Genomic DNA, 20398 nt, shown 5'->3' with positions numbered 1-20398 from the left:
AGAAATGCATCTTTGAGAGGCACCTACTGGGGGGGGGGAGGGGGGGGCTTTTGCCTTCTCCCGCACGTTTTTTGAGGATGGTAAATCACGCTGCAAAGCAATCCCGTTCCTCCCGTTCCCGGTGGTATCTTCACCCCGCCGTAGTGGCCGGAGGGTGTTCTTTTCTGCTTTTCTGCTGTACCGATATGTTTTATTTCAAAACAACTGAACCTTAACACGCTTTGTGTGTCCAGGTCAAGAAAGTCCCTCTCCTATCTTCTGAGAGACAGGTTGGTAGGCTTGAGGTAAAGCTGCTGTTCTGGGATGTGCTTCTGAACCAGACTTTTGCTCTTGCAATGGCACCAAGCGAAAACTCAACAGCAGCCGCTGGATAACGTTGGTTTTTTTGGTTTTTTTTTGGTTTTTTTTTTTTTTTTTCTTTTGGCTACACCAAGTAGTTTCGTAACTCACACCGAGAGGACTTTTGCACTGCTGCAGCTTTTGCAGCTTTCGATTTTTGCTTATTTTGGTGCATGGCTGGTTCGAAAAAGCTGCATGAAAAGATGTAACCGTGTATTCGGAGAGAAAAGCAATTATGAAAGTTTAACTGTACCCTGTTCTTTTTATGTTGTCTTTCTTTCCGTGTTTTTTTTGTTTGTTTGTTTGTTTATTTTAATGATCATGTTACTCTTGCATTTTATATTTTCTTTCGCTGCCCAGTCTCCCAGCTACTTTCTCCCCAATACTCATCACTTAGGGGTGTGCAAAGAACCGGTCCCAAAATACCGCACTGATCAGAGGCGGCTAGCTCAACTGAGAGAGCTCCGAGCCAAGTTCTTCCTCTCCTAGGTGCGCTTGGGTTTCACCAGGTCTGGCAAACTGAAAGGATGGAGAGCTACTAAACAGCAACGTCTCCCACAATCTTTTTCTCCATTCAACGAAAGCGCTAGAGCCTTTGCATGATCCTACGTGGGTGATTTACTCGGTCTGGTTTTTTGGGTTTTTTTTTTGGTTTTTTTTTTACATCCTTTAGACTCCGGAAACGAAAAGTGCTCAAATGCGGTGGAAAATCGAAGGAGCTCGCAGAGCTCCTGCTGCCGTCCCGCCTGGTCCGCGCTCGGGGTTTCTAAGACATGACAGTTTTTCACTTGTTGCAGTAGAATTTTCGAAACAATTGAAATTTTGATACTGTCGTCAGAACTTTGACAAAGCATTTTGTATCTGCACTGCAGTCTGGATGTTCAACGCTATTTAACAGGCGCTGTTTTTTAAGGGCGCCGTAGAATAGGAAGATGTCAAAGACCACGTTTTGTACTACGCCATTTCTATTTCTAATGCCTCAAACTCCTTTTCCCAACCGTTCCAATTCCAAAACGCTTCGGTAGGTTTTGAGCGCTCGCTTTCCTGGGAGGGCAGGTGCGAAACACGCGTGGTCGTCATCCAGAGATTTGTGACGAAACGCGCACGATCCTGATCCAGATGTTGATGAGCTCTGCAGAGAGAACGGGATTTTGTAGCTCTGAGGCTGGTGGGACCCAAGCCACCAGCGGCTCTGCTCTCCAGCGTAGTTTATTTTTCCGTTGAGAGGAAGGCTGTCCTAAGGCTTTGCACACCTCCAAGTATCATTTTGGACACTTTCCATCTGTCATTTTTGTTCATCTCTCTCTGTCTTTCTTGATCTTCTACCACGAAAGCAGACACAGGAGCGTCCTCTGTTAGTACAGGATGAAGACAAACTAAAAAAGCAGGAGATACCTACTGAGACAGCCTTTCCCCGGCAAGCAAGTGAAGAAACTCTTCCAAAGGTTTCTATTTCAATTCCTGAAGAGCAGAAATCACTCAAAAAGTGTCAGCTGTACTCTAGCATTTTTCCTTCTCCGCGTGTTCCCTTTATGATGTCCTTTCTCCTGGTCGTAGCGCTGACTGTTTGGTGGCTGCTCTTTCTCTGAGCGGCAACAGGGTCACGTTGAAACCTCAAGACCAAAGCTCCTGAATTTCTTGGCCGTAGCCTCCACTGCATCTTCCGTGTCCTGGTCTTTGATCTCCGTAGTTCGCTGTCCCGGGGAGGGACGTCCCGCGACTGTCGTGTTCGTGCCGCTGTGTGTCGTTGCGTAGCTGTGATCCGGGACCTGGCAGGAGTGGTCATGGATTGCCAGGTCCCTTCTGAAGTTTCCTAGCGTGCAAAAGCCAATTCTCTGAACCGTGGTCCCGATTGCTGTGAGAGGGCAGACGGGGAGCGTAAATCCGTGGGAGGAGACGTTTGCTTCTTCAGCCCCTGTGGGCTTCCCGTAGGAATTGCTGAAGACTTGCTTTTAAGCTTGTTGTGTAAAACGTGAGCGTTCACAAGCTGAAGAACGTTCGGTACTGATCCCAAAGAGACTCTGCAGCCATCTGCCGAATCTGATCCATAACCACTCCTTTTCTAGGAAACTGAGATCGGCATTTCAATAAAAAGCGTTGATTATCAATGCAACTGTTAGTGTTAACTTAGAGACGGGGACGGGCAGCTTGCCGTTTTCGGGGCTGGGGGGGGGGCGGGGATGGGGGAAGCCTTTTGCAAAGCCACCGCAGCTTCCCTGGCCGCACCGCTGTCCTCCTTTCCGAGAAAACACATCGTCTTACGGGAGAAAACCCTTTGCAAGGAAATATTTATTGTAAACGTAGATGAATCATTTTGTTTTCTGAATCTGCTGGTCTTGGTGCGCTTCGGATGCGGTTTTGTTGGTTTTTTTTTTTTTTAAATTTGCGTTGAACTAACTGACGCATGTTCGCTTAGGTCACGGGAACGGAGTAACCTGCTGTTAGGTACGTCTCCTCCGGTAGCATGTTGACTTGGCCACGTCGGGACACGCTTCTAATGTTAAAGCCATCGATTGTTTTGACTTCTCTAACAAAACCCTTGCATGCCGCTTGTCGTGTATTGCCTACAAATGTAAATGTCTGGATGATGCTCCTGTTTATCCCAGTATCCCCGGTTGAGCTGCGTCGGCTCCGGGATGAGTTGCCGAACTGGTTTGCGAAGCTGGAGGGAAGGTGGGACTTTGTGTCTAAGGGGTTTCTTTTCTGTATATAGTAATTATGGGACTGAGCTGAGCCAACCGCTTCTCCTTTCGGTGGTAATCTGCTTTCTGTTGCTTTCTCTGGAGGATTGGTGTAGACACAATCACTTCTGGGAAGAGCCATCAGTGCCCATCGGTGTTGGCAGCTGCTCCGGCAGCACAGAAGCGAAAGGCGTAGACCTTTATTACAGGGACTGAAGTGTGTGAATATATATAAATACGTGTATTTATAGCCCTTTATAAATCTGTGTCGGTGTGAACAGTGTTAGGTAGGTAGCTAGCGGGTAAGCTTGCAGAAAAAAGGCGTAAGGCAAATACGGCGTGTGCTGATGTGAGGGACCGTGGGGTACCACGGACCGTCCGAGCCGCCTCTCTTGCTTTCAGCGTACAGGTCGAGGCTCTCTAAACCCTGTCTCAGAACCTTAGCTTGCTAGTGAAAAACCCTTCCTTTTAATCTCGCGGGAATCTTTCCGATGACTCTTGGAACCCGCTCTGATTAGTTCACCGGTTTGTGCCTTTAGGACTTTGTTTTGTGAGGACGCTGATTTTCATCGGAAACTTCTCTTTCCCTTTTTAATACACTGCCTTTAATACACAGTCTTCCTCTTTCAGCGGTCGGAAGCGTAGAAGAAGTCACTGGGTTGTTGTACAGGCGTACCGTGGTGCGAAGGAAGGAGAGCTGCCTGCTGCCTGCCTGCTGCCTCCCTGCTCGGCAGCGGCCGGCCGGGGCTGCGTCCTGGGGAATACGCCTTAGGATGCACGTGAACTCCGGCGAGCTCAGAATTTAGGGAGGTTTAGGAAGACTGTTTCGAGAAGGTGGGCCCTGGAGAGGCGAGGTGGGAGAGGCGGGGAAGGATGCTGAGGTGCCACGCGCTGTGCGGAAGATGCAGGATGGAAGAAGCCGGGGGGGGGGATGCTTCTGGCTGGGATTCCCCCGCCCGAATCTCCTTCCCAAAATTGGAACGGACACGATGAAAACCAGGGACTGTTCGTTCTCCCCAAGCTGGCGTGGAGGGGGAAGGGGTAGGAGTTGTCCGGATCTCTCTCTCTATCCATTTTCTGTCCATATTTCCTGGAGAAGAGCAGCTTAAACACTCACCCGCTTCATTTCTAAAGCCATCGCCCGGGTTAGGTGCCGCGGCACCGCGTTGGGCGCCGTTGAGGTCACCGCGTGCTGTCCGGCTGAACCGACGACAGACCCTTTGAAGCCATACCGGTGGCATTGGCAAAGCCATGGTTTCTGTAGCTCTGTCTATCATTTCCAAAGGATCCAAAGTCCTAAAAATCTTTGCCCAGAGCAGCGTTTGAACACAGCGCTCAGGGTGTCCTATCCCAGAGCGCCGAGAGATGCGCTCTGTTAGTCACTTCAGCTCAGTTCTTTCACTTCTCAATTAAAACCCTCTCTCGCGCGCTTTTTCTTTCTTTCTTTTTTTTTTTTTCTTTTTTTTTTTTTTTTTTAATCTTGAGATAAGGCTGGTTATCACCAGCAAAAAAACTTTGAAACTTTACATTCTGAGAATGCTCAGGAACATTTTTGGGATTTATATAACAATTGCCACTGCAGAGTATAAAGAAACTGAACAAACACTTTATATTTCTATGGCGGTTTAGGGGCCGGTTATCTCTATTCATCGGGGGGGATAGCGTCTCTGCCGACAGAGGCAGCCTGTAGCTCATCAGGAACAAAAACCTCATCCGTCCCACGCCCCAGTGATGTGTCCGCTGTGCTCCAGCCCTTCTGCCGCTCGCTCTTCCGCTTTTTTCCCATTTGCAAAGGGAGTCACAGACGTGCCCCGTGGTAGTCCACGTAAGGTCTTGTTCCTCCGCTTCATAGATCTCTCTCCTGTGTGTGATGTCTCTCCCACGTGTCGGTGCTGTGCTGGTTGATTCCCGGTCTTCTCCCTTCTCCCTTGATGCCCGTGCGGGATGCGGCGCTGGAAGAAGGGATTTCGGGGTGCCTGCTGCCGGAGCTGTGCACAGGGAGACTTGATTCGCTCTAGCTCCGTTTAAGGGCGGAATTCTCAGGGTTTTCGTAAAGGAACCAACGCGTGTACTTTGCTCCCTTTTATCCTCAGGAACAAACTCGCTGCAAAGCACCGGCAGTCCCCCGAAACCATCACCGTTCCCGAAGGGTGGGGGACTAACGTACCCCGTTCGTACGTGGCCGGTGCGATGCCCGTCTGGGGGTGATGGAGAACTGAGTTCTCCCGTCCGAAGGGAAGCTGGAAGTGTCCGCAGCGCGTAACCTCATCCAGGCTGGCATGAGAAATCCTGAAACTCACTTTCTGGAATTTTCTTACCCCGAGATCAGCTCTTCTGAACTTCAGCTAAAACGCAGAATCTTGTGCTTTAGGAGAAGGTGGGCGTTAGTATTTTGAAGCAGCGAGTGTGCCAGAGCCCATTGCTCGGAATCCGGATTCCGCTCTGAGGCTGCCGTTAGCTATCGGGCTCTGTGTGCGAGGTTCGCCGGTGATATTCAAGTCGTGCATTACCGTAAAACAACATCCCTTTTTTTTCTTTTCCATTACTAAAAAGGGTGCTGTCTGCATCTCCTGCCGTCTGCTGCTTTGCCCTGCCGGTCAGCGGAAGGTGAGCTGCGGACCGTGGGCAGGTCGGGTTAGGGTACGGGGTTAGCTGGGACCGGCTCTCCTCCCTTGAGGTTTGCGCACTTTACTAGCGACGACCCTAAAAAGTGGGCCGGTTGGATATTTGCCTTCTATCCTGAAATAATGAGGAGAGGTGGATTTCCTCGGCGCGGCAGCGAAGGAGCGGGGTTCGCGTTTGCGGGAATGAGGTTGGGCTGGCCTGGCTGTGTGCGTGCCGCGGGGTTCCTCGGGAAGGTTCGTGGGCAGAGTGTCTTTCACTTCACCTGAGGGTCGATAATTTGGCACTCTTGGGAATTATTCCGCCGGTTTACTGGGTTTTCTTTTTTTCCCGGTCATGAATTGATGGCGCTTGTTCTGACCTACAGACTGAGGTAGGATGCTTTCTGGAAAAATTTAGCCCAAAGAAGGGTTATGGATTCATTTAGAAATTTTTTGGTCTGGACTTACTGATGGATGACATCGGAGAACCCGAGAGCGGTGTCCCTGTTGGCATCTGTCTCGGTTCGCGAAGCCGGAGGGAGGGGTTAGCCTTGCTTTGTGCCACTTTGGGATCTCCTAGCAGTGGTACGCGGTCATGGTGAATCAGTTTATGGGGACTAAAACCACTTTCTTTTTTACCTAAAATGCTCTCTTTTGGAACACTTTTTCGGTTTTGTATTTTTTCTCAGATTTTTTTTTCTTTGTAAATATGTACATTTATCATTAATAAATGTTATTGCAAATCAGATTTCTTCTTTCCGCTGCTTATTAACAACAAACCTGCGTTAACAACTTTCGCGGACTAACCCTCAGCGTTGCTTTCTCAAACCAGGAGCCACCGGACGCCGGGTCGTTACCGGCTGCCTCCAGGCTGTCGGATCTGCGGCGGCTTTGCTGCTCCTGGGGAGAAGGGGCACGCAAGGCACGCTCTCAAACGGGCCGGAATAATTCGCTTGAGGATGAAATCCAGCTGGGTTTAAGAAAGGCTTTGTTAGCGGAGGGGTCAAAAGGTTCAGCTCTCGACCAAATAAATACTCGACGTAACACTGACGCGTTCTCCCTCTTCGTTTCCGAGACCCAATGGTAGAAAAAAAAAAAGTTCGTAGAAAGTTGTCCCAAGAGCAGAAGTGTTACGAATCCTGCGCAATGCGTCTGCGAGAGCCTCTGCCTCGCACACTGTATATAATTTTTTTTTTGAGGACAAAACCGCTCCTTTTTGGTTTCGTAAGTGAAAAATCCACATTCGGAATTAACCACCGCCTTTCTGCTCGGTGATGCAACGCGCGCCCCGGCTTGGGGTGAAGCTGCTCGAGGTTGTGTCTAGAGGCTGTATCAAGAGCCAGTCTTAATTTTAACTCCCAAGTTTTCTCCTGTCAGGTTATTTGTACTCCCGGATATAAACTGTTTGGCTCATTCTGTGGGGTCACGTGCGATCACGGCAAAGCAAATCCGGCGGCGGTGGAGCGGCACGAGGCTCCGGCGGCTGCTGTGCCGGGCGAGCCTGGCGGCGGCGCAGGGCTGTAACTTCATTTATGAAACGAAGGAAGCAAAATGCGGCAGCGCCAAAGCCGTGTCCGGTTATAAACCCTGATGGTGTCCCCACTGCTTTCGCTTCTTGCTGCTGCGCTACGTGGGAGGCGACGTTTGCAATGCCGCTTGGCAGCTTTTTCCCTGCGGAGGGGAATTCGGAATGGGAAGCGCACAGCTTCGTTGCCCCCCCCCCCCCATCCGAGGGTACCCCCACCACCTATCCGAGGGTACCCCCCCCCCATCCGAGGGTACCCCCACCACCCATCCGAGGGTACCCGCCCCACTAAAGGGGTGGGGAAAGGGGGTCGGGGTGGATGGGGAGAGAAACGCTTCTGGAATCGTATCGCTCAGCACCCTTATTTCAGCCTTATTTCAGTAATTTTAAGTGTTGCTCTTGAGGTTGTTTCATGTTGCAAAGTAGTTGATGCAGTGGATTGGAAGTGGCTGCTGTGCCTCATGTCATATGTTGGTGTTCTCGTCATGACGGCGAGTTAATCTTTTTAAGCTCGTAGCACGCTGTGTATTTTCTAGAGTTACTTTTAGCTTTGGTCAAATTCTCTTTTATCCATCTGTCGTCTGACTGGGCTGGTCAGGATGTTGTGATCGCATCAACGGCAAGTAAACGATCAGCCCCAAAATGCGAATCCATAGGTAATGGGCATCGTTTTCAAACGCCGGGGTTTGTTGAACGGCTTCTAAACTTTTTAACTTCTGTCTTTAAGGCAAAGCGGTTCTGTAAGGCACGGCAGGTATTGTAAAATACGGATCTCTTGTTTTCTGCTTTATAATACTTCTTACCCAAGCGCTTTAGACGGCAGTGAGCTTGAGCATCGTTTGATCGGGGAGTTCTCGCTGGTGAGTGTGGTTCGCTGCAAAAGCACTGTCATCTACCTGTGCATCTGTGGACGGTCGCACCGAGCCCGTTAGCTTGTGTGGATGCTTGTTTGGGGATAACCTAATAACACGCGCCAGTGGGAACGACGGCGATGCCATACTGGAGAAGAAGGGGACTGGGTTGTACCGACTGGGTGGAGTTTCCAGCACTTCCTATGGGGGCTGTAGGGAGTTAGCGTGCACTTCATTTCATGTTTTTATAAATTTTTATCAAATACCACTGGTAATTGATTGGCTGACTTCATTTTAGCGTTCCTGCGGGGTCGGAGGCCGGTTTGGGGTGAAGGCGATGGAGTATTTCCGAGGAGAGCGGCGGCAGCGTGCCTGCCCGCGCTGCGGACAGCGGCGTTGCCTCGGGCGGCGCAGGGCAGCTGGTTCACCCGGATGCGCCCTCACCCAAAGTAGCGGGTTCTTGACAAAACACAAGCAAACAAATTCATACAAACCCACTTTTTAAGAAAAATTAAATGCTTTTCGTCGCCGGTATCGGCCCCGCAATTAAGCCTGTTATTAATTTATCCCCAGTCTGAATTATCGTGTGTCACTTCTTGCGCTGTAACGCTGAAACGAAGCTGTGTCCTCGGAGTTTGTCGGCATCGGGGGCACAAAGATTGGCGTTTAGCGGGGTACTCTTTTCGTGGCATTCCTCTCTGGTTCGATTTGTTTCTTCTGGGGCACTGCATCCTGTCCTGTATTGTCCTCACGCTGTGTGTGGCTCGTGCGAATAGTCGGCTTCGTGCTTGATTGGGGCGTCCCCCGGCTCGGCTTTGTGTCGCTGGAAACGAGTGGGTTGCAGCCCCGGCGCTTCCAGCTTTCACGGATCTCGAGGAGAGCTTGGGACCCTGCGAATCTGAGCCCTAAAAAGAGGAACGCCGTTGCGTTTGCAAATGAAAATAAATCTTGATAAGATCAGAATTTGTAGCAGACGGTCAAATTCCTAAGGGGGGGGTGTGTGTGGGGGGTGTTGGTATTTGAGTTTTCTTTTTTAGAAAAAGATAATCTTTTCTAGCCTGCGTGCAAACTGCATTTTTAAATGCAGGAGCAAACATAGTTGTATTTAAAAAAAAATAGCGTGTGTAAATAGACAATTTGATATAGAAACAAATAGCTTTCAATTAGCCCGTCTTCTTACCGGCAGAATGGGAAGGAAAGAAAAGCGGTGCTTCTGATGGGTTGATCTTATCAGGATTTCGTTATAGCTTGCATGTTCAGCGCCGCGCTTGGCTCTACTGACGAGTGACGTGTGTACGCGTAAGCTTTTCTCTTCCTTTATGCTTTCGCTGTACTTCCAAAATGCAAATTATTTTTACCGTGTACGGGAAGGGAGCTGGGAAGTTTGTTTGGACTGGGCGCAGACGTTCGGAACAGATCTGCGGTCCGTGTCGCTGCTTAATCTGTGATTCTTCCTCTTGGTCAAAGCAGAGCCCGGCTGGTGTGGAAGGAAATCTTGCTCCTAAGGCATTTTCCGATAAACTCCAGGAGATGTACCGCCTCTTCTCAAGATCCCACGGTTAATTCGCAAGACACGGCGTATATAATTAAGGAGAGCTCAGGATAGCGGCAGTATATAAATCCAGCTTTTAAAGCAAGGTTAAGATACGGGCGCTCCAAGCTGATAACCTCCCTTCCTGTTCTGTTTTGTGAAATATTGCGGTATAGTATCTCGCGTTAGGCAAAACGGGGGTGGAATCTGGGTATACCGTTGGAGGAGCACATACGGGAGTGGTTTTCCATCAGAAATAACACTTCCCTGCGTGTGGGGTCAGACCTGGTCAGCGCAGTGCTGATCGCCGTCCCTTCGCTCCTGTTAAATGCCTTTTCCTGAGCAACATCCCAAGAACTGAAGGAGAAGCCCAAGGGGCTGGAAATCCTAAGGGACAGAAATCTTAAAGGTAATCTATCCGCAACGTAAGGAAGCGGGGAACTGAGAAGTACCCGGGAGGAGTGGTGGAGGAGTCATTTCTTGAATTGATACTAAAATAAGCATCTATTTGCTCCTCCGTAAAGCAGCTCCTGTTCTTAACATCCCGTTGAACAGCGCAATTAGATGAGGTCAATCAGGGTGAAAGCCCCTGGTGTGCAGAAAAAGGCGTTGTACCGGATAACCCGCGGGCTTCAGACCTCATGGGCTTCAGACCTCATGTTTTAAGCACAAATTACAGGTTTTTTGGGTTGCCCAGAGAATCTCCTTAATCGAAAGTGAGGCGACAGTTTCTGTTCATCTTAATACCACCGCCAAAATTCGAGCAACGGTTGACAAAATGGACTTGCCATGCTTTTAGGAAAATTTAATCGCTGTTTTTGGAGGTACGGGTGCGTGGCTATTTTTATACAAAGTTACCAGAAATCAACCGTGAGGTTAATTACTGAGAAGAAATACTAATGGCATTGATTAAGCAGCATCCCTCGGGGGGGGGGGGGGTCCCCTCCTTCTTCCCTGATGCTGCGTGACGTGACAACTCCGATACGTGTAAAATTGTGTGGGTGCCCGTAACTGCTTGTTCTGCCCTTTCTTGAAGACAACTTTCCGTGTCAATAATGCGAGAAACCCCATTTCTAGCACGGGGCGGGACCGTAGCCGTCATTCACCGCTGCTTCCGAAATACTCATCGCTGGGGCATTTGGGCAAACGGTTGATTTTTGCTAAAGCTTTCTGTCTTGTTCGTGGTTTAACTCTTCTCTTCTGTGGCTGTTGCTTCCCTCCTGGCTAGAGGGCTCCCAGGGACGTGAGAAGACCAAGTGGAGACCTCGCTAACGAGCCGAACGGAGGGCAGAATAGCACCAACCCTCAGATAAACCCTCTGCCTTGGCACGCTCTTCCCAAATATCTCAGGTGCTCTGGACGTGCTCGCTCGCTTCTCGGAAGGCTGAGGGGGCTCCATTACGTGTCTTCTCTCCCGTGCGCCATCGCAAATGGCAATCACGTCGTACCTGCAGGAGGTTCAGCTGCTGCCAAGGTTTCCACGCGCCAACTGCTTTTGGGATAAGAGCGCGTTACAGCCGTTTCGGTCGTCCCGAATAAATGGTCACGTGCGGCGGGGTTGAGCAGTGGACTGGACCGCGTGCTCGGTGGCGATGGGCTCAGCGCACATCAGCGTGAACATCTGGCTTTCCAGCTTAGAGCCGCGCTTCTTCATTCCTCGGCTGAAAACTTTTGCGCTAAGTTAATTGAACCGCTTTGTTCAGAAGGAATAACACAAAGTCTTTCAGGTGCCCGGACTGCTCTGTCCGTTCAGGAGCCTCTCGGTAACTGAAGCAGCCGATTTCAAGACTTAACTTGTAGATGTTCTGTGTTCTTAGGACCGTTTTATCAATGCCGTGAGGGCAGGGCGGTGTTAGTTATCCCGGAGACTGCAACAGCAAACAAGATGCTCGGAGGCGTGAGCGTTCCCGGGCTGAGGAAAAGAGGAAGGGCAGAGGCTCTGCGGATTATCGTACGCGCTGATTCCGGGCGTCTTCTCTTCACCTCCACGTGCAAATTAAAAACACGGCGTAAAATATTTTAAGGAGTGAAAAGCAGAACTGGGGCACGGTTTCGGTGTAGTCGGTGGGTTTTGCTGCAGGCGTTGAGTTTTGGACGTGCCCAAATCCCCGCGAAATTATTCCTCTTTGGGCAAAACGTGCTTAGTGCTGGCTCTTCCTTTAGCTGCAGAGGGTTGTTTTAATATTAATTGCTCAAACTTTAGGTGAGTGGGTTATTAATGTGCCAGGAAGGCTGTGGCAGTGAACGCACCGGATACGTCACGCAGCACAAAGGTTTTCAAGCTTTCGAGTGTCCCAACCCACCGCTGTTGCATGCCGTACTGGAGATGTGATATATTATAAGAAACCCATGTTTTGCCTTTATGCTTCGTGACCTCCTGTTCTCCCTAACGCTCTCTTTCTTTCTCTCTCTCGCCTTTTTTTTTTTTTTTCTTTGTGTATTCGTTTCTTTTTAGAAAATGAGTGACTTTCTCTCCAGAGAGGATGTGGCTGCAGTGCCAGAGAGGAGCAGTGTTAACACTGGCTTTGCGCGGGAGGGCTCAAAGCGCTCGGTAGCTTTTAGCGACACCCCAGTGCCACCCGCCTCAGAGCCTTCTCCCGGCCGTGACTGCGCTGCTTCCTCCCTAAGCAGCGAGGAGGAGGAGGAGGAGGAGGAGCAGGAGGAGGAGGAGGAGGAGGAGGAGGAGGCAGCTCCCAGCCTCCCCGCGAGCGAGGAGGACCTGAGATGTGGCGAGGGGGTTTGTGCGGATGCGGAGAAGGAGTGGGAGCTCTCGGAGCCGGAGCCCCCCGCCAGCCCTGCCGCACCTCCCCGGCAGCCCTGGGGAGGAGAGGAGGAGGAGGAGGAGGAGGAGGAGGAGGTGGCAGAGGATGGCGAAGACAGATTTGCCTTTAGAGAGCTAAATGGCCAGTGTTGCGACTCAGATGTTAATAACGGGCTGCCGGCGGTCATTCGCTGCTTCCAGGTAGTTGAGCCCCAGCGCCCGCTCCCCGACGCCCCCACCCCCCCTCCCCGCCGGCTTGGAATTGGGAACCCAAACACTGCAGCAAGCAGATGCCACACGTACCCAGAGAGGAGTCGTGTTTGCTTGGCTTGGACTCGTGCTTGGAGCTAATTAGCCGGTTCATCTCCCGCAGTCGGTGCGCACAAGCCCCTCTCAATTTATCTCGGCGTTAAATACGAACCCCTCTCAATTTATCTCGGCGTTAATACGAACCCCTCTCGATTTATCTCAGCGTTAAATACGAACCCCTCTCGATTTATCTCAGCGTTAAATACCAATTGCCGCAGCGCAATTTGCCTTTCCTTTGAGCAAAGCGCCCTGTTGCCTCCCCCAAAAGGGAAATATTTAGGCTCCAAAGGCACGTAATTTTAGTTCCTTAAGGGTTTTGCCATCTCCTGCTATACCGGAGGCTGAGCCTCAGCGCAGCAGAGCAAATTCGAAGCGCTGTCACACGTGCTTTTACGTGGCGAAGGTGGGCTTCGACGTCCCCTTTCTGCGCCCCACCGTGGGAGGTATTTTTGCCTGCTTCAGTGTTGATGTGAATTGCTTACGGTCGAGTAGATGCCCACTTCCCCTGCTAACAATCACGGTGGCACCTGCCAGGTTTGGGGCCGGTGAGCAGATATCGAGCTCTCGGGGAAACCACTGTGGGTCTGAACTAACTCTGTCGTCTTCTGGATCATTATCAGGTGGTGGAACAACTGATTTCTCTCTCCCCCTCCTCCCCCCCCCCCCATTTCTCTTCTGAGATGTCACGGTTCTGTTTTGTCTGACATTGATTTAATAAAAGTTCAAGACGTAGGATCCGATGAGGGTTTTTAATAACACAGTGTTTCACTTCCAGTCAGGGTGAAGCTTCTCAGCTGTGATCGAGTCTTTATTTGCCCGGGGTCCGTGTTCATCTTGACACTGTCAGCAGTAGATGAGGGTCATCTTTTACTGGCGGCTGGCAACGAGCTTCTAGTAATTAGAAAGTTAATAATCAGCAGAGACGGTTCTTTTGTGGTGTTGTGACACACCGATTAAACCCTTAATGCCTGGCTCGGGCTGACCTGAGGGCACCACGTCTCGGTTTAATCCTCACGCGTGATCTCTGCCCTCTGAGCAGTGTGTCGTACCGGAGGCTTAAAACCAAAGATTTCCCGGCTGACCTTGGTTCCCCCAGTGCTTTTATCAGATCAGTGTCAGAACGTTTGCCAGCAGCACGGTCACGACGTGGAAATGCTAACGGGGTCTTTACGGAGATGTGTTTCACCCTGTCTCACAGCCACCGCTGGTGAAGACGCAGACCGTCACCATCTCCGACGTGTCCAGCGCCGTCAAAAGCGAAATTCCCACGAAAGAAGTCCCCATCGTCCACACGGAGACGAAGACCATCACCTACGAAGCTGCACAGGTAAGGTGTGTTCTGATTAATTTTCCAGGGGCTTAATTAAACTCAAGTAAGCCTTTTGTTTCCGAATCCTCTGGAGGAGACAGCGGCACCTGCCTTTCTCCAAGCCTCCGAGTCGCAGCACAGAAGCTAACCAGTTTTCTGGATTATATTTCCAGGCGCATCTGGTATTTTTAGAGGAGCAGAGGTTTTACTATCCTTGAACAGTAATTTATTTTTTTCAAGCGTGCACGCAGAATTTATCTTCAGCCACTGGTGGCTTTGGGGATGTACAGAGTTAACCTGAGTTGGCCTTTTTTTCTGCAGGAGGTGCCTTCTCTTGCTTTCCTCGGCTCTCCTTGCTGTTTATGCCTCTTCAGCATTTGGTTTATAAATGCCTTTGAAAACGTTTGTGGGTTGTCCTTTAGGTTTCAACCCCGAAACAGGTGTTGAAAACCGAAATGAAATGCAACCAGAGCGGGTGTCTGGTGTATGGAAACTAGAAATGTTAGCGGAGCGATACCAACAGAGGCAGGTACGGTTTCGTTGCTGAGGTCAAAATTAATCTTCAGTCTAAAATAGGTTTTATTTGTGTATTTGAGAATTTGGAGCCAGTTTTAGCTTGGGTTTGTTGTAACTGGGGTTGTTAGAAGCAGCCGATGCTCTGCTGTTGGCATGTAGTGGCCGTGGGATGTAGGTTCGGGCGTGGGTATCCCATGGACCGTGCTTGTACGATTTGGGATTCCCGAGGAATCCCGTGGCTGCTCAGCATCCTCCCCAGTCGATCACGGGAGTAGAGGGGACGTTCAGACATGCCTGCACCGGGCGCTGGTGAGCTTTGCCCTGTTTCTCAGCGAGGGACTGGATGAATGGAGCAGTTTTGCTCCGGTTACCACTGTCACCGTTTCTAACTGGGAAATAAAAAGTGCGTTTGCGGGGCTGGGAGAAATCGGCCCTTCGTGCACCGGCTTGTGATGTGCCATGAGACGTCTTCCAGTCTGCGGAATATGGTCCCACCTTGTGGTAACTCCGGATATCGTCCCGCTGCCGTGCTGGGGATGCTGCCCAGCGTTCGGTCGTGATGCGCCCAAAAGGAGACACGGCCAGCATGAGTCGGCAGGGGCACTTATTTTAGGTTTTTCGGTGGAGCTTGAAAGGTGGAGTCGTGCAGGATGGGAACCAAGTACCCAACTATTAAAGAAATTGTTTCTAGTTCAGCAGATATTTGGGCTTTGTTTGCTTCTGCAGAGTTTAAAGCGAGTGGTGTGCAAGGTGTTGTCAGGAGGGAGGAAGGGTTAGAAAGTACCTTCTGAATCGGGTTGTGCTCTCTGGCTTTGTGAACCTCCGTGGATCCAGGCAGGTGTAATTCGGGAAAGGGCTCCGCTTCGGTCTCCCTTCATGGTGCAAAGGATGCAGCTTGGCGTGGAGGAGCCTGACCGGCACTGCAGTGTACTCAGATTTGGGTATACCCCCACCCGCCTGCTCTGAGGGGTGTCACGGGTCCTGCCTGGGTGATTTTGTGGATCCCGGCATCTCCAGCCTTAAAGTCTTTGTGCTTAAAGGCTTTGTGCTGAGCCTTCAGGGACCTGCCCAGCCCTTGTGCTGCGGATCAGCTCGTTCTGGGCCGCAGCCCACAACCGAGAGGAGGTTCTGTCCTCGGATTGTGTCCTGCTGTGTTGATGTGGAGACCCTGTGCCTGCCCACACTGCCCGCAGAGACTGACAGCCTGTTCTTCTGTCCCACAGACAGATGGTGGCAATGGAGATTTAGATCCTGGCATCCTGCTGACTGCTCAGACCATCACTTCGGAAACCACCAGCAGCACCACCACCACACAGATCACAAAGGTAACAGCACAGGAACACGACAAAACAACAACTAAAACAACAACACGGCATCCCAGACTGGTGAGGGCTGGAAGGGCCCCCTGGAGCTCCCCCAGTCCCACCCCCCGCCAGAGCAGGGGCACCTCCAGCAGTGGCACAGGACACCTCCAGGCGGGTTTGGAATGGCTCCAGAGGGGGAGACTCCCCCCCTCTCTGGGCAGCTGTGCCAGTGCTCTGCCGCCCGCACAGGAGAGAAGTCCCTCCTCAGGTTGAGATGGAACTGCCCATGGTCACGTTTGTGCCCGTTCCCTCCTGTCCTATCACTGGGCACCGCTGAACAAAGCCTGTCCCCATCCCCCCGGCACCCTCCTTTAAGGATTGATGAGATCCCCCCTCAGCCTTCTCTTCTCCAGACTGAACAGCCCCACGGCCCTCAGCCTCTCCTCGTAAGAGAGATGCTCCACTCCCCTCATCATCTCCGCAGCCCTTTGCTGGACCCTCTCCAGCAGTTCCCTGTCCTTCTTGACCTGGGGAGCCCCAAACTGGACACAGTGCTCCAGATGTGGCCTCCCCGGGGCAGAGCAGAGGGGGGGGATGACCTCCCTCCACCTGCTGGCCACACTCTGCTTGATGGCCCCCAGGATGCCATGGGCCTTCTTGGCCACCAGGGCACATTGCTGGCTCGTGGGCATCCTGTTGTCCCCCAGGACTCCCAGGTCCCTTTCCACAGAGCTCTCCAGCAGGTCACCCCCCAGCCATACTGGTCCGTGGGGTTATTCCTCCCCAGATGCAGTACCCTACACTTACCGTGTTGAATTTCATAAGGTTTCTCTCCACCCAACTCCCCAGCATGTCCAGGTCTCGCTGAACGGCAACACAATAGAGAGATGGGCAGAGTTGAATAATAGGAAAAAAAGCTTAAACCGCAGTTCTTTTAAAAAAAAAATGTCTTTTAATACCTGGAACAAAGCGTGAGGGTCCCAGGTTTGCCGGCCCTGAGTTAGGACTGTAGGTTATGCATGAAGTGCAGCGCAGGCTGTGGACATGGGCTCTGACTGTCCTGTGGGACAAGAGGGAAGAGCTGTCCTCTGAGCCAAAGCTCTTCCCTGGCTCAGTTATAAGAAAATGAATATTTGACGGTTTTAATTTGAGCAGCAGTGGTTTTCCCCCATGATTCTGATGCCGCGGTATGACAGCAGTATTTGGTATGGCTATTTTTGGGTACCGACGTTAGCCAGGCAGCCCCGACGCACTCAAATTCCTTTTCGCTTCTAGACTAACGGTAGTTTTCCCTTTTGTACCAGACTGTAAAAGGTGGCATTTCAGAGACGCGGATTGAGAAGAGGATTGTCATCACAGGAGATGCAGATGTAGACCACGACCAGGTAGGAGCTCGGATGCGGTCCAAAAGAGCTCCTCGGAGCTGGCACAGACTAGACCTTTCCCAAGACAGCTTCACCAGAAAACAACCCAGGGAAATTTTCCTGGGGTAGAAATAAAACCTCAAAACTGATTTCAATAATAAATGCTTCTTTGACAGTACGCAGCTGCATAGCTGAGCCAACGAAGCTTAACCCTGCTCTGAAACTGGTGTTGGCGGCAAAGTTTTGATTCCAGAATTGTTTTGGACACGTGCAATTTAAAGAAAAAAATCCACAAAAAAACGTGAAATAAAACTTTTCCTTGACATCTGCGTGATCTGCGTTAATTTTCTAGTAACTTTGAAGCGCTGTTGCTGCTGTATAATGCCAGAAGTCATTCCGTAGCGCTCAGCACCTGCATTAAATCTCATTGGCTTTATCTGAAACCTTTCTGATGAGTCAGCCTCGTTGGCCTCTAGCGGGTGTTGGAAGGGATGACTTTGTCATCAGAGAATTATACTTTGAATTTAATTTTAATCGCAGGTATCATGGGGCTGGAGAATATTTGTACGACAAGAAATAGTTTATTAATTCCAAAAGAAAATGTCTGAGAAGATGTCAGAAATGTGCTCACCGCACTTGCTGGAAGAATAAACAGGGTTTGCTTAATTGCTCTTATCCATCTCCTGGATGGATAAACCTGGTGGATTCTTGGAAAACCGCTTTTCCTTTCGGGAATAATCCGATACTTCCAAATGTCACCAAAACATGCAGCTGAACTGGAATCCCTTTTCTTTTTCTCTTCCAGGTTCTAGCGCAGGCGATAAAGGCGGCGAAGGAGCAGCACCCCGACATGTCGGTCACTAAAGTGGTGGTGCACCAGGAGACGGAGATCGCCGAGGAGTAACGAGGCTGCGTAAGTAGGGAGAGCACGTACAAGTGAGTGATGGGCGCTGGGTCCCCCCGAGGGCAGGGGATTGATCTCCGGGCGATGGAGCTTTGCCTAAATATGGTCAAAGTTAAAGTAAAATTATTATTTTTAGCTGATGAGTCCCACTCAGGCTGTTCCTATTAAATCATTTAAGGCTGATGAAGCAGTCACAAATACAGACTAATCCTGCAGGGAAAATGAGCCAAAAAAAGTCTAAAAGGAGCTACGTGGCTGCTGTGATGAGGCCGGTTTGCCTCACCGAATGCCTTCGAGGCACCAGCAGCGCACCGAGCTATGGGTTGCAGGGACAGCCCTGCCTGTAGCAGTGCCAGGAGCTGGACCCCACGCGCCTGACTTGCCTGTAAGGGTCCCTTCTCTGCTGGCGCGATGATTTTGGAAAAGAGCTGCTGGAGGAATCCAGCTCTGCCTGCGCATCAGCGCGGTACAGCCCATCACAGCATCCCAGAGTGGTGAGGGCTGGAAGGGCCCTCTGGAGCTCCCCCAGTGCCACCCCCCGCCAGAGCGGGGGCACCTCCAGCAGTGGCACAGGACACCTCCAGGTGGGTTTGGAATGGCTCCAGAGGGGGAGACTCCCCCCCCTCTCTGGGCAGCTGTGCCAGTGCTCTGCCGCCCCCACAGGAGAGACGTCCCTCCTCGGGTTGAGATGGAACTGCCCATGGTCACGTTTGTGCCCATTCCCTCTTGTCCTGTCACTGGGCACCGCTGAACAAAGCCTGTCCCCATCCCCCCGGCACCCTCCCTTGAAGGATTGATGAGATCCCCCCTCAGCCTTCTCTTCTCCAGACTGAACAGCCCCACGGCCCTCAGCCTCTCCTCGTAAGAGAGATGCTCCACTCCCCTCATCATCTCCGCAGCCCTTTGCTGGGCCCTCTCCAGCAGTTCCCTGTCCTTCTTGACCTGGGGAGCCCCAAACTGGACACAGTGCTCCAGATGTGGCCTCCCCGGGGCAGAGCAGAGGGGGGGGATGACCTCCCTCGCCCTGCTGGCCACACTCTGCTTGATGCCCCCCAGGATGCCATGGGCCTTCTTGGCCACCAGGGCACACTGCTGGCTCGTGGCCATCCTGTTGTCCCCCAGGACTCCCAGGTCCCTTTCCACAGAGAAAGACTTCTTTGTAGCCCTTTGCTGGACCACCCGGTGGTGGTGTCCCCCACGCGGGTGCCGCGCGCTGCCCTGCGTGTGCCCTGCCTCCCCCCAACACAGCGGGTACTCGGCACGGCTTTGGGAGGGGGACCAAGAAGAAGTGAGGCGAGAGGAGAGCGAGCGGGGTTTAACGGACACCGTGGTCGAGCTTTTTAACTGTCCGAATCGAAATACAAATGGCAAAGGTCTCCTCAGGGTTTGTGGACGTGCAGCTCTCAAAATGTGGTCCGTCAGGGCTGGGAGCGGGACATTGTTTGTGCCCGGAGGTGGCTCTGAGCCCGAATTCACACCTGCCGGCGATGGGAACTCACCTTCTGCCCTCAGTTCTCCAGGGGATGCAGGGAAGCGGGTTCCTCTCTCTCCCAGAACGCGGCTGTTGGTACCTCTCGCTTACCACGTGTCTCTCCTTGTAGGAAGCGTTCCCGCCTGACGCAACACCGGGAAGACGAAACCCAGCGAAACTACCAAGAAACTACCTGGAGCACAGAGACCTCGGATTTACAAGACTTGACACTCAGAGACGTTCATACCATTTATTGAGTTGCGCTTTGACATTTTACTTGGGATTTTCCAGACTCCGCTGGATCCTATCGGATAGAGAATTCTTTTTTTTTTTTTTTTTTTTTTTTTTTATATATATATATATATTGTGACAAAAGTATGCCATATTTCTAACTGTACTGAAGATTTTTTACAGGTTTTCGATTTTGCATTCCCTCTCACGCATAGCCTCTTCGGCTGCAGACCCAGACACACCTCGCAGGGCTCAAAGGGGCGCTTTTTTAAGTCGTAGTCCCTCCGCCTCGTCAGGGATAACGGAGATAAGCCACAGCCGTGCGTATTCTGAGCGCGGGATCCGTACACGCCTTCAAAAAGCCATGGGGGGAGGGGAGAGGGGGGGGTGTTCCTTCTGCCAGGAGAGTCAGTTTTAAAAAAAGAAAAAAAAAAAAGTCAGACTTCAGTTTTGTGCAGCGTTTCCGATTGCCTCTTGATTATTATTATTTTTTTTTTAAAATTTTATTTTATTTTATTTTTTTTTAAAGCTGGAGGGAGCTTGAGACTCCGGCCGCGACTGCCGCCTTCGCTCCGAGTCTCCTCCCCGTTGGGTTTCAGCCCCCCCCCCCCCCCCGATGTGTGACCACAGTAGGGTTTTGTGGTGTAGCCAACATCTTAATAGCTGACTAGGATTAAGGAAGACTGGAAGTTGCTTCGA

General features: G+C 51.2%; 1 protein-coding gene across 12 annotated transcripts in view; it reads left to right on the top strand.

The window, feature by feature from the left end:
* EPB41 (erythrocyte membrane protein band 4.1) overlaps window positions 1–19853 on the top strand; it is a 97553-nt gene extending 77700 nt beyond the window's left edge. For 11 of the 12 annotated variants that reach the window (XM_082493970.1, XM_082493979.1, XM_082493977.1 and 8 more), the window contains 5 exons: window positions 13799–13927; window positions 15649–15750; window positions 17034–17114; window positions 17899–18006; window positions 19599–19853. In XM_082493970.1, the coding sequence (XP_082350096.1) occupies window positions 13799–13927; window positions 15649–15750; window positions 17034–17114; window positions 17899–17997 (411 nt within the window). In that variant the 3' untranslated portion in view covers window positions 17998–18006; window positions 19599–19853. Of the gene's footprint in view, window positions 1–13798; window positions 13933–15648; window positions 15751–17033; window positions 17115–17898; window positions 18007–19598 lie in introns of those variants that run through there. The other variant, XR_014269940.1, reaches the window with a different exon arrangement.
* Window positions 19854–20398: the final 545 nt, after the last annotated feature.

The sequence above is a fragment of the Vanellus vanellus genome (genome assembly GCF_965231255.1).
Source record: "Vanellus vanellus genome assembly, chromosome: 22".
Lineage (NCBI taxonomy): Eukaryota > Metazoa > Chordata > Aves > Charadriiformes > Charadriidae > Vanellus > Vanellus vanellus.
Note: the sequence above shows the minus strand (reverse complement) of the source record. Positions and strands in the feature narration are given on the sequence as shown.